Consider the following 17494-nt stretch of genomic DNA (forward strand, 5'->3'; position numbering starts at 1 on the left):
TCATGACAACGTGTAGAAAGGATGAAGCACAAACAGCAAGAAATCATAATTTGCTTGTTTTGAGGGGCACGTAACCAATTTATGAGGATAATAGTTCTGCCTAGATGCTTACGCAGTGAATAGAACATTATCAAGAGTAATTCTTACACATCAAAATATTAATGAATAAAATGATTCCTTAGATACCTAAATGATTAGATATCTATGCACGGTTATGACAGTTTAATGCTCTGTCGTAGGTTATATCGGTTTGCAGTTTTTGAAATATGATTGAATTTTGAGGGAGTAAAGAGATTATGAAATTCTTAACAATGTGATGACGCGCGTAATTATTGGGTATGAATATCCGAGTTATCCTGTCCAAATGCATAACAAACAAAAATTTTTTTTTTCTATCGAAAAAAATAATTCTTACCTGAGGATATGGGAAGCCAAGTCACTGTTAATAGTCACTACCCTGTAAGTGAGGGAAAAAAGATGAGAGAGGTGAAAAGGAATGAAAAAAAAATATAGAAGAAAATTTGGCAAACGATGTGTAGTGTTGAGAGTGGATTTGGCGGTGATGAAAGTGGTGGTGGTGGGGGGGGGATTCGTCTGGTGAAATAGAACTTTTTTCCCCCGTAGATTTGATGTTTTTACGTTGGTTATCCGAGAAGGTCAGAGTGTTCTTATTATTCATGTTGGTATAGTATATTTCAATCCCTTCCTTTTCCCCCAACTTTGGATGGATAACCCCCTAACTCCTCCCCCACACACCTCGCCCAATTAATAAAAAAAAATGCCGCCCAGCAAAACAAATATCAGTAACCGATGTCCTCACTTAATTTTGAACATAAGCTTTAGACAAGAGAAAGTTGGTACTTGTTTCAATATTTGGTATTTCTTTTAAATAGGTCGGGTGGCTTTGTAGTTGAGATTGAGGTGGTGGTGATTACTGTGAGATACAGTGGGATGGCTTGGATTTTACTTTCACAGTTAGTATTCTTTACAGTGCTTCATTTCTTAAGCAGCATATTGAGTGTGTGTTTTTGTGGAGGCAGGTGGGGGGGGTTGAGTATTTCTCTTTCTTCTGATAGCGAAAGGGGTTTTCTTCAACTGTACACGGATAATTTTATGATTTCTTTCTTTTTTTTTTTCTTAACCGTCCTTTGCAAGACATCTAGTTAACAAAATAAAGTAAAGGTCACCAGTGATTTCAAAAATTAAAGATCAATAGCCAACCTTCTATCTAAAACTAATCTTCAAAATTACTGCCCCCAGATTTCACGCTCAGGTCTACATATCTATCATATGAAAAAAGAAATACGTGCACGTATTTCTTTTTCATATGATTCATATTATACTATCCAACAACAAAATACCAATGTCGCCAGTCAACTATATCCTCAATCCAGTTGAAGACTGGACTGAGGATATAGTTGAGGATATACTCTTGCCTTGGCTCTTCACTCAAATCCTCCCCTTTGTTATTTGGTTCGACTTTGACGAATGCTTCGACTTGCTTATCTTTTGCGGAGGGAAGGAGAAATCTCCCAGTTCTCAAAGCTGTGACTTCTTAATTTAACGCTTCCCAACCATTATCTTTCTAATTTTTATCACTGCACTATAGTAAGTACCAGCAGCAACCTGGTTTGTCTATACATTCAGGTAAGGCTTTCTTTTTCTCTTTGCATTAAACTAAGAAAGATAGTAAGTCTTGCCGGCAGTGAATGATTACTAACGCCACATCTTGAACCATAGGTTAGATGATTTTTTTTTTTCTTTGTGTTGTTGTTTAAGGTGTCGGAGCTGTTTAATTTTTTTCTGGTAGTGAAGCCTCCACGATGCAGTTGCAACAGTAAGATGTTCTGTTGTTCAAAGACTTGGGTTCAAATCCTGCAAAAACGCAAGGAAATTTTCTAATCCTTTTCAGCTGGAGCAGCTAAGGTCTCATACGATCATTGGCGCACCCAGGGAGGGGCCTTGCCCCCCCCCCCAAAAAAAAAAGGAAAAGGGAAAAAAGACTAGAAAATTTTCCAATCTTTTCTTAATTAATTTTTTAAATTATTTTTTTAAAATTTCTGTTGTGTCGTGTCTTCTATTTCTATAATACTGTACTTATGAATTAGCAGTCACATAAGGTGGGAGTACCCTCTGGCTCTTGGGAATCACGGCCGTTGTGAACGCAAAGCAAACGTAGTGCTCGGGCGATACTTTGTTTGCCCGAGCCGGGCCAGAGATCACGGGTATTGGCGATCACTGCAGATGCTCAGTCATAGGTCGTATGCAATGCGTGGTGTGTATTCTCAAATCTCCCCCCCCCCCAAGATTAAGTTATGAGTACTCGGCCCCCTCCAAGATTAAATCCTGAGTGCGCCACTGCATACGATTACCTCTTTCTCTTCCCCCAGATATTAGCACGAGGAAGCTTAAATTAGGCTTGTCATGCTAATTTGAAGCAATCCAAATATTGTTAGAGCATTTTAATTACTTAGTTATGAAGTTGAAATGCCGCGTTATATAAATCGCATTATGCGAGACTCAGATCACATAGAAAAAGTAGGGTTATGTTCCGAAATAGTTTGTTTATTTTAATTATATAAACAACAATGACATACCCAACAAAATATATTTTATTTAGTTCAAGTAATTCATGTAAGTTTAGAAAACATATAAACAATGAAACAAATACATAGTATGAACTTATAAAATTACAAATTGTACGTAAACTTCATTGCATATAATGCATAAATGTTTTAGGCAAAATAAAATAAAGTGCATATTTTAATCTTCATCACTGTCTTCAAAACAAACATTTCGTAGATGTTCTTTATTTATGAGTGGCCGGACGTCGTCATCACTTGAAATCTCTTGGACGTCATTTGTATAATTTTTATTGCATACTTCGGCTGGTTTAGTTATCAAGACGTCAGTAATATGTATCTAAACAAATATCCAACTGTCTCGTGAATTTTCCGGAGGCCTCCATTGAGGGATCATTATCCGTAAAATAACTTCCTAACTTTCTTGCCAAGTCGAATCCTTCTGCTAATTTCTTTAACTGAATTCTTTAACGGGTTCATCACAACCCGAATCTTCGGCAGAACCTTCCCCGCCATTTGGTTCGACGTCATCTATTAATTATACCAGTTCCTTCTAATTTAAATCTATTTCTCCATCAATTGATTCACTAATTTCGTTTTCAACCATATCGCAAAAGCCCTCTAAGTGGCCATTACTATAAAAATATATTTTTTTTTTTACATATAAAAGCATTACATATTGTATGTAACTCACCAGAAAATAAAGTGCTCAACTTGAGATTAACACACGTATGATTTTTAATGCGCTTTCCTGGGCAAACGAAGACACTTTTCAACAATAAACACTTTATACGGTAAACAATTGACGTACATGCGGGCTAAAGGGTATTTCCCATAATATAAATTCGATACTTATAAATACATGCGCGATACGGGCAGACGCAAATTTAACGAAGATAAAATTTTGATATTTAAGTCGCGCGGTGAAAAATATATGAAAAGATAAAGGATTACTACAATTTGTAGACCGTGTTATATCGAAACCGCGTTGGTATAAGTACCGCGTTATACGAGGGTTACCTGTACATGAATTTTGAACTTGGAAAGAACTGAGAATAAAGATAAGGATAAAACCTGCTATAGACAGTATATGGTAACCCAGCAACATTGTTGTTGTTGTTATGTATACGAGATTTTTATTCCTTTTCTTTATTTGTATATTTTGATATCGATAAATGACTTTTGTAATTCCTAAATATAAGGGTTAAGGCATTTTGATACAGTAAAAAAAAATTGTTACATCTTTGAACTCATTGGAAGGTTACACAGATACTCCCCCTAGCAACGGAGTTCCGTCATGACTAAAGATGGACAAAATGAATTCTAATTTACGACGCACTAATATTACAGCATCCATCTCTAACCTACATCCTGTTTCTCAATGCCGATTTTCCCATGTCGTCGAGAGAGTGTACATTTGTCGCCGTATTATTAATAAATACGAGTATCGCTCGTCGCCAACTAGAGATTACTGTGGCGTCGTGTTGATGAGCCTGTAATTTGTGTTCATCTAATTCTAATAGATGCACCAGTGTCTTATTACGGACTTCACTTGCTTTCTCTGATTGAAGAAGCACTCTTTCACTATTACCGTATTTCGAGGTCATGGTCAACCGGTGGCTGTCGCTTTAGTTCGTACGTGACATCTTGGCGTCCTTTTTTGATAAGCACGTGTTGAAGTAGAAAGACACTTAAGATGTAACAAGATTTGAAGTTTTAGTGTGAGTGCTAAAAATTTCCACTGGAAAGTTTTTTAAAGGAGTCCTTCAGTTTATAGAATTATTAAAAGTTAAATACACTGTGGTTAATTGTTGGACTTTTCGTCAAGAAGGTTCGACTCTTAGTTTGAGTGCCGAATGCTTCCGTCAGAGATTTTTTTTATTATTATTATAGTAACTTAAAAAACAAATGTAGAAACTGCATTTAATTTACTAGCACACCTATTTATAATCGTTTAGAAACCTAAGCTATTGGTATTTTATTCTTAATATGTGTGAAGTATTATTGATATTATATCAGAAGTTCTTTCTTATATAAATGTTGCCTTTTCTTAGGGATTTAAAGATTATATTTTACTTAATAATCTCCATTTTTTTTTTTTTTTATATTTCAGGCAGTGACTGTGATACAAGAGATGTTCTCTAAGTATAAAGAATTATATCAGCATGCTTTAGTAGCTTCGTTCTTTCCTAATTTTATTTACCAGGTATGTAAGCAAAATTATTGATATTTTGTCTTTCCGAGACTTTTTTTTTGGTCTTATGATTTTTTATCATATTAAAAATATGTATTCTAGGTGATCATTTTAAAGAGATATCTGTATAATTTACTGTAGTGGTGTTTCTAAGCTCTTAATAATATTATCTGTTGCGAGTAGCTAAGCACCTGTGTGTACTTTAGCAGACGTCATCCATGAAAAGTTGACAATTCGGCCTGTTTTGATTCCATCACTGGTTTCAAGAATTATTAAATTTAAAAGTGGCTGATAAATACTGGGAATATTCTACGCTACCATTTTCACAAATCAATCTCGCATAATATGATCTCCGATGTTTTCTTTTTCTGCATAACAACAAAATGCACAGTATATTTGCGGTTCTGTTACAAACGCAAAATCCGTGAACGCGAATTTTGCGTTCACGGAGATTAATTTAAAACAAACGTTGAAACGTTTGTTTTAAAATAATTAAAAGCAAGTAAGAAGATAGAATAATTTTGAATTTCTCCAAATTTACCATTAAAACTAGTAATCTCGTTAAAATCAAAAGTGACAAATTGTAGAGATCACAAATACCCAATTGCAATCCAGAGTTATTACTGCAAATTCGATCGTTTTGATACCATTACTGAGATAGCTCTAGAAATTTTAATAAGCATGCCAAATTCCAATTTCATTAAAATATGTCTAGCCGAATCGGAGTTATATGCGTACAGAATAAAAACGTATCTAGTAGGTACACATTTTGCAAAATAAAAAATATGCTCTAAAGTTATCACGTGGAAAATGTACATTGTAATCTCTGGGAATTGACTGATTTATCACACAATCTCCAGCCGTTATTCAGTAAATCATGATATAGATGATTCTCATCTCCCGGTGTAAAATTGCCTTGCTTATTGAACTCCTAATTGATTTGAAAAAGCTTCGTGTGTGATTTCCTGAACATGACTCGGCTTATCTACCATTAGTCTATCCACCAGACTAATATGTATTATAGATTTACAACCGTTCGTGGACAGGACTCGTTCATGAAAAAATAAATAAATAAAATAATAATAAATAGTTCGTGTACTCTGAATCCATTTTTTGTGGTTAAGTGATGGTTTTCTTCTTCACTTTTCTCACCCCTCTAATCTCATAAAAGTCCTCTAACTCGCATAAAGACGCTACATCTCTTCTAAATGTTAATTAATACATTTAATGAAAAACATATTTAAATTGTATCATTTAAATTATGTTTGGAATAAATCAATAGGGGGGAAAAGCATGCTTGGGATTGCAGGCATTTAACAGACAAATGCGCTGACCAGGAGCGAATGCTGGTCTTGAAATTCACGCTTGCTCTTGTTGTCATTCAGGGAGTGAGAGGTGTGATTGAAGTCTGATTAGCGGAATAATGAATTACTGACCATTTAAAACTATATACAGTATTTAGAAATTTATGTACATTTAATCATACAAATACAACATTTATTTTGCAAATGATATTCCTTTTTAATTTAGCTACTTGAATACAAATCCTACCCTACGGTTATTCTTTAGGTGGTCAATAACATCGTCATAAAAAGTTGGTTGTAACTTAATTTTCCCAAGCAACACGCACACTTGTAAAGGCTGGCTGAAGCTCACTGGCTAGAGCTTAAACACAGGCCTGACTGCGTATGGCCTGTGTTTAAGCAACAGAGTGAGGATGACGTGAAATGGCTATACGCGCGCATGAAATCACAGTGCTGCAGCGAGGACCTGGACGCTCCTATAGACGAGCAAGCATTGGCCTTCGATACACAACGCAAAGCTCAATTATTGCCGCGCAAGCTTAAGACGTCTTCTGTCTACAAAAATAAAAGCCTAAATGGAATGCTTATAAATGCATGCATTTATTAACAAATAAACATTTCATCTTTCTCAGTTATTAATGAGCTTGCGCAGCAAGCATGGAGAATTCGCCCCTGGCGCTGACTCTTTAATGTGTTAACATTCTCGTTTAATTCAGATTCAAAATCTAATTCAAAATATTAAATACTACAAAAATAGGTAATCGTTTAAGAAAAGTGGAAAATTTATCTCAGCTCGTTTAACTTGTTTAGGTTGACATCTAAGCCGAGAAATACATCTGTTTATGTGCTTGATATAAGGTTTTTTTTTTATTAGTATTACGAAATACTGTCTCCTACATGGTTGGCAATTTTATCTGTTATGGCATATATCATTATATGCGAATGAGCAGTCGTAGTTCACTGATCAATATGTATTCAGGTCGATTAACCTGAGTCAGATTCATCTGAAATGAAATTTATTTAATCCTGGATTTTCTCAAATTGATGGAAAGAGAAATGCCGACAATAAAATAATCGTATAATTCACATATTTTGGATTTGTGAAATATATACGAAGAGAAGCACGCGAATTTTGCTATTATCCTTCGTGTTGTTGGAATTTTTTCTACAAAAATGTTTCGTCATGAAACATAAGATTTGAATCATAAAATCTAAACTTTGTAAGAAAGTTTAGATTTTATGATTATATAATTGTGAGGGAAGGTGTGCGAGAGCATATACATTAAAAAGTTTCCTAAATAAAATACTTATTACCACAATTCACTTATTGTGGAAAAGCGGAGCATAAGTTATTGGAAATAGGAGTAGAGTCAAATGTGCTTATTCTTGTTCCTTCCATATGAGTCGGTTACGACGATACCCTTTGATAGGAAAGACCTGCGTTTTAATCCTACTAAGACGCGAACGAACATTTATCAAGGCTTTTCACTCCGAGGTCAGTCAGCTGTTTTTATGCGTAGATTGTAAGATTTTTGCTCCTGGAAACTCTGGTTTTGTCTATCTTTCCCCGAATACGTACCAACTGTGACAGTGATTATTTTAAAACCAGATAAAAACACATGAGATGATGTTGGCGTAACATTCCACAACATTAATCTATGCCGAAATAAGAATTTTTTTTTCCAGCTCAATAGAATGTTTTATTTAATGATATTTTTGTTATCAATACTTCCTGAAGTTAAAGACTCATCTTAGAATTATTTTGTTTATCCCTGTTGAAGCTCCGTCGTATCGATCCAAACATCACAACTGCACTGATATGGAGACCAAAGATTCTTTCTCTTGATTTCATTCCCAACGGTCGTCCACGATACAAAGCATCCTGGAAAATGACTCTGGCTCACCTCGGCGATATTCTTTTGGAATGGGCCTTTCACAAGTGGTTGTGGCATATTACAGGAGTTTCAGCAGTACTCGTGCACAAGGATTATATCTCTCAGTAAGTAGTTGTTATCTAACTAAGCAATTATGCAAGCCGACAGAATTTATTTAACTATTTCAATGTTGAAAGGCTTAGAAAAAAGTATCTTGTAAAAAAAGGTATTGTTTATCATTTTTTTTCTCCAGTCAATAGATGAATTATTGACATTTCCAGTTTCTCAAAATGTTTTAATAGACGTGTTATTAATTTAGCAGATTATCTCTATTAGTAAAATACAGGTGCTGCCGATTTGTTATACTGTATATAAATCCCAAACAGCAGAGGTGTCTTGTGGGCGGGGGAAGCAATTGGAACCTGAAGATTACGAAACTACAATTTGATCTCTAGAGCTGACACTGAATCATTTTGATATCAAAATTGCATCTTTTTTCTATTTCCACCATCGCCTTCTAACTTTTGTCACCTCTTCAACTTTATCAGGCGTATTTATTTTACTCACAAGACCTGTTTATTTTAGTTACATGAATTGTTTACTTTTTAATGTTTTTTTTTTTTATTGAGAGTTATGCACGATATTAAGGCTGAAATGAGTGGATAGAGGTACTTGTTTCTTTTACTCGACGTATTGCTGTCAGCTAAATAAGATGTAATTGTTGCAAATGGCGGCAGATGCGGTATTTTGAGCAAACATAGCAACGCTACACAGTAGTGAAAGAGTAGGCATTCGACTTATCTACAAAGACGTGCCGATATTCAGTTTAAGATGCTTGTTCCATTACGACGATGACAAGCAAGGTGCATATGTACTTCTGGCAAAATAGTCGCAGCCACTTAGCATTTGCGCTTACAAATGTGTTCAATCGCCAGTAACTGTTCTCAGACTCTTCTGCTGTCGTCAGTGGGTCACGGACTGTCACGTACACCCGCCCATGAATAAATACTGTTCTTTGTAGTACCGCCATCAGACGTGTTTGTCTGCACCGGCCTAAAGATACTATCTCCGCTAGGAGTTGTAGGCGGCTTGACATTTTGGCATGGATCTAATAGTAATCACTTTTTGCTGCCAACTACGTTAACTGAATACCTCTTCCATCTTATGCGACATCTATTCAGGTGAAGAAAGTGTTTTTTGGACAAGTCTCCCGACATGTTTCTCGAGCGTTGGAATCTCTTCTATTTGGAATTTAAAAAAAAAAAAAAAGGCCGACATATATTAGGCAAAAATCTTCAAGATAAGATATGGAATTGCCTTACCCTGATTATTGTTTTTATTTATTTGTTCTCGATTTTTATTGAATTAAAGTCTGCTGAGCGCGCATTCAGTTACAACAGATTCATGGCATTTGATAAGTAATAAATACGGGATTTTATTTCATCCCTACTACTTGAAACAGTATCGAAACCGAAATAAAATCTATCGCTAGTGCCATGTTCTTCAAGGATTAAAATGCAATACAGCCTGAAAGATATATAAAGTGCAAGACAAGCAAGTTGTACTTTATTATAAATAAAGTAATTTATTTATAATTTCGATAAAATAAGTTATTTTATTACAGACCCTTCGTGTAATCACAAGACATTGCGAGTTTTCTCGCCCAGTCTGTTGTACCACTCCTTAAACTCATTCACTCTGGGCACTCTCACCACGCCCTTTCGGGCGATGTATTCCGTTCACCCATCAGTATCCATGCAAAAAAAAAAAAAAAAAAGCTATTTCTCGCCCCTTGCGCAACATTGTTCTGTCCTTTGGAAAATCGCTCTAACCTCTATCTGGAAAATACCTCCCAATAATTCTCCAGAAACTTGTCATCTCATTCTTATTATCCTGACTTCTTTTCACCACTTGAAACAACTTATAATGTTGTTTCAAGCACATTATATACTTTTATTCTACTCTCATAGTCAACACCCCCACAGGTCCGAAAATATTGGTTACCCACATGTCTTCATCGTTTCCTCATCTCCTCGAAATGCGGCAGATCATGTTTGTGGTACTACCACAAACATGATCTCATGGTAGTTCCACTTATACAGTGGAACTTCCAGCATCGTTATCTTTGCTGGCCAATGTTCTTCTGACTAACGATTCTTTCCTCTCGGTTTTCTTCACTATCTTTGATATATGTTATCTGAATTTCAACTTTATAATCACCATCACTTAGATCTTCTGCCTTTTCTTGTTCCCTCAGAATAATCCTACCGATAAAATAATCAGACCAGTCCAGTGGAACTTCCAGCATCGTTATCTTTGCTGGCCAATGTTCTTCTGACTAACGATTCTTTCCTCTCGGTTTTCTTCACTATCTTTGATATATGTTATCTGAATTTCAACTTTATAATCACCATCACTTAGATCTTCTGCCTTTTCTTGTTCCCTCAGAATAATCCTACCAATAAAATAATCAGACCAGTCAAAATATTATGACCAATCCTTGATATTTCATAATCATCCATTCCACTCCCCCAGATAGCATTTATATCATGGCGAAAGTTGTTATACATGATACTGGAGGTGTGTATGATGCACTGTTCATATGAAGTTGCTAATTGATGATGGACTTCGGAAAAAAAGCATGACTGTAGAGTATCAATTGAAGGATGGCAGCATTCAGGAAGCGCCTAATATTATAAATGCCCTTCCTGGATATTAGAAGTGACCATTATTGTACTGTTTGCAAGAGTTCTTAGTCAAGGTGTTCCAAGAGTAAAAGGATACTTGGCAAAACAGCACTCGCCGGCCAATGGTGATCTCCTACGTCTCATATAGATACTTGTGGTGAATGCCGTTTGTCTATTTTGTGCAAGCTCATTGAGACAAAAACATTGTACAATGACTGACCACGGAAATGTATTTGAACCAGTAATATTTTCCAACTGATATTCCACCAACCCTAGTCATGGATGACTAGGCTCTTAAATCTAGTTTGTATCTGAGAATCTGGAGACTGAAAAAAAAAAAAAAAAAAAAACTCCAGTTACATCTGCTACGGGGAATCACCCCCATTTTCCTGAGAATTTCTTATACCTGTAGACCGTATAACGACTAACGCTACAAAATACTTCTCCATTGTAGCTAATCAGCTCCATCCCTTTCATAGTGACTGTTTTCTCAGTTATTCTTCCCATCAGAATAATGCGCTGGGCCACATTTCCGGTATCATTGGAGAATGATACGCTGAGCACGACAGCGACGTTGTCACCATGACCGCCGAATTTAAATCTCATACAACGTATGTGAGATTACGTGGATCGAGAGATCCGGCGTTTGAATCCTTTACCCCGAACATTCGCAGATTTGCGAGAAGCAATCCTGACGATGTGGTACAGCATACCTCAACTTTTATAGGTCTTATAGAATCGCCTCCCGCAGCAGTAGCTCTGGAAAAGAGCCTACGAATTAATTGGGACGGTAATCCTAGCATTTTAAATGGACAGTGCATACAGCTGTCTGTGTTCCAAAGTGAAATCTTTAAACTTGGCTACAATAAACTCTTATCCTCGCTCAGTTGTCCTGCGGGCGGTGTTCTAAGTTTAATAAATACTGAATGGATTGAATGTTTTTGTATTTATTTATAAATGCATGTTTTAAAATAGTTTACTGAAGTTTAGAGATGAATTAAAATTAAGAATAAAACATGTTTTTTATCTTTTTTTATTTATTAGCACTGTTGATGGATGAACGCATGTTTGTGTATAAGGGAGAGAGAGAGAGAGAGATGGAAAATTTTATCATTTAAAATACATCATTTTTGTTGCTCTCTTTGTCAGTTTTTGAAGTAAACACACCAATATATCATGCTGTTTTGCTTAGGAAACTTAACCAATCTGCTGATTGGGTTCACAAAGATAACGGAAGTTTTTATGCACAGGAATACTTGCTAAGCATCTTGTAATAAGGTTGGAATAGATGACAGTTAATACCGAATACATCAAAGCCGGAACCTCCTCGCGCGTAAACTGGACCTAAGACAGTAGCACATAAAAATAAATGGCGAGCTAACATCCAGGCTACAATATTTACTACATGGGTGTCCTCGGGCTCAGATTAATCCGTGGCAGGTGATCATGTTTCCTGGAAAACCGCTGCAAGTGAGCTTGTCAACTGCCCTCTAAAGAGATTGCACAAAGCTGGTGATGGACGGCCTCACTTCAGCGCGTGGTATAGACCTCGCGAGACCCGATGTTGACCTCTGACTAGAAACAAGAACAGTTGTTAGCACTGGCTCTCACGACTGGTAGCCGCCAACTGCATTTCTCCTACCCCTTACTCGTCCGTCGATCGTACGCTTATTTTTATTTATTTTTTTTTTTTATTTTTAATCGAATGTTTGGCTTCGTGGTGGTTGTTAGTGTTCCTATACAAGTTCACAGGCCACGTTTACAGAGCAGCTGAGTCTAAATGTCAAACAGCGACTGTTTAAATTGACGTTCTTATCGTGCCCTTTATGACAGTCGATGGCATCATCGCTTCGGAATGTAAACTAAGCTGTACTTTAAAAGGGGACTTCGCTAATCTTGTGTTCCTGTTACGTAACTAGTGATGTCATTTTCATCTTCCTCTGAGAAAGAGGAAAAAGGGCCCTTTTACCGAACCACCTTCCAATATTGAAGATGGACTTAGTAAAGACATTACATCTTGAACCAAATAGCCGATCATAGTTATACACAAAATAGGCTTTTCTAACTTTTACGCAACGGTCAGCCACTAAAGAAGTTTGGCTTTCAGATTGAGCTATTTTGCCCTTAGGCAGGCAGTTATCTTTCTTAACTACAGATCCCTCATCAGAACGAAGGTAACAGCAATGACACTACAAATAGGTTACTTTTCGTAGCCCAAATAATAAACTAACCGTCACTACCGCTCTTCGTCCAATCCCTTATTTGTGACGCCAACAAACTTTTCCCTTGCGTCAGGACGTTTGTACCAGGACAAAGGAAGGAATGGTGATATGCATAAGAACATGTTCATAAGCAGCTATCGATGTTTAACTGATTTTTAGACCCTTCCTATTTATCAAAGTGTCACACAAAATACCCCCTCCACACTCAAAAATTACGGAACAAATATACAGCCTTCTGAGCTATACAAATTATAACAAGTGCACAGTTACTTGACAACAATTTTATTGAAATATATGTACTAATAAATCGACAGATTAATATCATTTAATAATCTGCGATACGGTAATACTATTATATCTTTGGCTGGATGTGTACTAATCATAAAACAAACAACAGTTCATTAAATAGTTCGCAACCAAACTTTATTGATAAGTTTCCCACTGTATTGCCTTTATTTTCGTTGGCTATTTATTCATTTGGTCATATTTGCTGGCCGAATGTCTGGTTCGAGTCCCACTACGGTACGGACATTTGCAAAAGCCTTTTTAGCTTGTAAATTATTTCCATCGCTCGGTGCCAGAACAATCGCGCGGCTTATTGGAGACCTGAAGTGGCTTAAAAAAAGTACCACGTTTGGTACTTTTTTTTATCTCTAGCCGGGTTCCCAGATGATTCACCTCTTATCCCACCAATTGTACTAATGTGTTACATGTTATCCTTTTAGATGTAATTATATAAAAAATACATTGTTTTCCTCATCGCACTCCTCTGGGATTCGCCCTCTTAAATTTCTCATCTGCTATTCATTTAGTAATTAATCAGAAACATCATAAATTGTATTTAGAAAAGTAACAGTAGAATTAAGTAAGCCAGTAGAATGAAAGATAAATAAATGGGTGGATCTGTTTTGGGGTTGCATCTTCTAAGATGTCACCGTTTTGTTGATGTAATGAAATTGGCATGTTTATAGTATTGCTTCCTCACATTTTAATGCCTAACTCTTCTACTTCTCAAGTGCTCTTATAGCTTCACTCACCAGTTACCGAGATCTCCTCCACTTTTCCATTTTTCTTACTCTTTATGGTTCAGTGTTATCTTTATGGCCTTCTTTAGGATGTTCCGGCTTTTATCATATTTCATGGAGTTTTTTATCCTTTTCTATGTGTTCCAGTTCATCATATTCGTTCGTTATGATTAATTTGTTTCAGTATAGCCCTTTTTTTCCAGCTGTTTCCCCTCTGTTTCGCTGGTTAATTTTTTAACGACTACATCTGCGGTTTGCTTAATTTTTATTTACGCATTTTTCACAAATGCGCGATTTTCTTTCACTCAGTCCATAATGCTCTCTTCCTGACATAGATGGTCCACAGGGTTCTTTTGTTTTTGAGGTAAGGCTATTCGTTAGGGAGAGAGAAAGATGATTAATAAATTATAAAACGAAGTGTTAAACATTCAGAAACATTTTTATACCCTCTCCCGACTTATAGTCAAAAAGTATCCTCTCCATTATTTTAAATAGAATCACAAGACTATAGGACGATTCCAAGCCATACGAATATGTTTCAGAGTTCTATTGTAAAAAACCCTGTTCTTTGCAATAGATTGCAAATTTGCAATATTTACACTTTGCTCAATTTGATGTAATAAATAGCTTAAAGCCATTCCAATAAAATATATATCAAATTTTGAGAAACTATACACTCATGAGCAGTTGAATTAGAGATACCTGCCTAGTAGCGGGTAGCACTCCTTTCGCCTTGATGACGGCGTGGCATGGACTGCACAAGGCACCGGAAGCATTGGGGAGCCAAACTGATCCATGATCGCTGCACAGCCTCCCACAATGCACGGAGATTGGTGGGAGCAGGGTCCAGGGTGCGTATATCTCTCTCTACAGCATCCCAGATGTGTTCAATAGGATTGAGGCCAGGGGACCTCGGGGGCCAGCCAAGCATCCTCATGTCCGTGGAATGCTCATCCACCCATCCGGCCACAATTTGGGAGCGATGGACCGGTGCATTGTCTTGCTGTAGGTACAGGTCTCCTGCAGGGTGCTGTAGGCACAGAAATGGATGCACATGATCTGACAGCAGGTCCCTGTGTCGTTCGCCGGTGAGGGGACGATGGTAGCAACGTGTACCAACGTGTACCTCGACTCATCAGTCCTCGACCCATCTAACCTTTTTCCATGCGTCGAGGGTCCAATGTCGATGAGCAGAGGTACCCTAGTCGGGCGGTGGCATCTGTACCCCATAGCGAGGAGATGGTTCTGGATGGTGTGGCTGCTCACACGTCGTTGTTGTCCAGCATTGAATTGGCCAGTGATCTGCAGCACTGTTGCCCGTCTATCCGCTGTTACCATCCGAGCTAGCCGATGGCGTCCCCTGTCATCGACACGTTCTACACCACGGCAGTTTTCCCTGGCGGCTGTGGTTTTACCCGATTCCATGTACTCACGGTACACTCTTGACACAGTGGCTCGTGAAAAGCCCAGTGCCTACCCGACTTTGGAGATGGAGTGCCCTATACGTCTGGCTCCGACTATCTTGCCGCGATCGAATTCACTGAGATCTCAAGTCTTCCCCATTCTGTGCTCGACTATTACTCAGACGGTCAGTACCAAGGTCTGACGACATCCCCATCACGCGCCACGTGGCACTATTCCATTCGCCGGGGCGACCACAGCACCATTTCGCCAACACGGCAGGTATCTCTTAATTCAGCTGCTCATGAGTGTATATCGGAACTCAACAGAAATTATAAAGTTAGAACGTCAGGGAAAGGAATTTGCTATTGAGAGAAAGCAGTAAGGCAAGGAGACCTCATTTCCTCCAAATTGTTTCTGTCAAATTACAAGAAGGTTTTAGGAATGTATCGTGGAAATACTATGGAATTAGCATCAGTGGATGAAACATAATCGTTTACTTTTTTTCAGATTCCATTGTTTTGACAGCAGAAAATAAAGAATAAGCTCATTAGCATTTGCTAAATGATCTTTCTAGAAAATGCAGGAGTAAAGGTTTAAAGATTAACATAACAGAAATAAAATTTATGACAAATTCCGATCAAATTGAACTGAAATTAGAAGCCTGAAATTGAGGATGATTATATTTACCACGAACGATCTTAGCTTTAAGAAACAACAAGATAATATTAGTTTCATCTTTTAATGACGGAACCCTAATAAACAGCGCTGAAAACTTTCGAAAAAAATAGTTTTACTTGTTATTCTTCGATTTTGTGAAATTAGCAAGTGAGCATCTAAGAATTTTTAACCACGAAATAAACTGCTTTATAATAAGGTACAACTTTGAAATATCTCCCTCCCCGTGGCCGGAAAATTCTCCCTAAACGTTTTCACCGTAAAATTTAAACTAACAATCTGGTGACCTTATCAACCAACTAGTTAGAGGAAGGTAATTTCTTTAAAATTAAGCTTTCTAACTGATAGTCTGCTTGTGTGCTTCCCTTCATCTCTGATGTCGTCTTTAGCAAATTTGTGTCGTAATATTAGATGGAGACAAAAGAAAGGCCAAGCATCCCTATCCCAGCCAAAAGAAGTGGATATATAATTCCAAATGAGTACAAATTTCTAGAAAATGGTGAGCAGTTTTTATTATACGATAGTGGTGAAGATGATGAAGGGAGAAATTTAATGTTTGGTTCACAAGCTAAACTAGTTGACCTTGAAATTTTTTTTTTTTTTTTTTGGGCATGCGGCGGTACTTTTAAATGCAGCCCAAATATATATCATCAGTTATTCAGGCTACATATAGTAATAGGAAGCATTAGCATTCCACGTCTTTTTGCTTTCATCATCATCACGAACCATGGGCTCATTGCCCGTTGGTGTCCGATGTCTCCTTCACTATCTTCTTCCACCTTTCTTTGTCCAGTGTCGCAGTTTCTGTACACCCATTCCACACCAGTCCTTTATGTTGTCTATCCATTCTCTGTATGGTCTACCATTTCTGTTTAGACCATCCATAATACCAAACATAAATGTCTTTATCTTCCGTTCCTCACTCATTCTACAGATGTGTCCAAATAATTGCTGCTTCCGTTTTATAATCTTCTGCATTAGATTCTCCTTTGGTCGTATTTTCCAATAGAGCTCTTTATTTGTGATTTTCTGTAGCCATCCTATTCTTAGAATCTTCCTTTAACAATTTTTTTTCAAATGCCAAAATTATTTTTCTTGATTCCTTATTTATTATCCACGTTTCAGATCCATACAGTACACCGCTAAAGATGCATGTTTCCAGTACTCTTAGTTTTGTTTGCAGGCTGATCACTTTACTTTTTCAGATGTTATCCATGGCTTTCAGATTTGTTCTTCCCTTTGCAATCTGGATCTTTATTTCTTTTTTATAGTCCAAATCATACGTCGTTTTACTTCCCAAATATGTGAATTATTCTACATTTTCTATATCAATTCCATCAACTTGTACAAGTATCGTTTGTTTCATGTTCTTCTCACCAAATAACATTATCTTCGTTTTTTTCTAAGTTCATAACAAGTTCAAATATCTTCCCTTCCTCATTTAACAGTTTCAATGTTTTTTGTAGTTCTCTTTCGTCTTCAATAATAACAATGTCATATGCAAATCTCAGATTGTTAATTCTCATC

General features: G+C 36.9%; 1 protein-coding gene across 1 annotated transcript in view; it reads left to right on the top strand.

Moving 5' to 3' along the window:
- Positions 1-17494, top strand: part of LOC150097265 (glycerophosphodiester phosphodiesterase 1) — a 146873-nt gene that overhangs the window by 120802 nt on the left and 8577 nt on the right. The window contains exons 4-5 of the mRNA XM_090407682.1: positions 4696-4788; positions 7862-8079. Coding sequence (XP_090263808.1) covers positions 4696-4788; positions 7862-8079 — 311 coding nt within the window. The remainder of the gene's footprint in view (positions 1-4695; positions 4789-7861; positions 8080-17494) is intronic.

Source organism: Typopeltis vanoorti, chromosome 17, assembly GCF_054136105.1.
Source record: "Typopeltis vanoorti isolate ZY-2024b chromosome 17, IOZ_Tvanoo_1.0, whole genome shotgun sequence".
In the NCBI taxonomy this organism is placed as follows: Eukaryota; Metazoa; Arthropoda; class Arachnida; order Uropygi; family Thelyphonidae; genus Typopeltis; species Typopeltis vanoorti.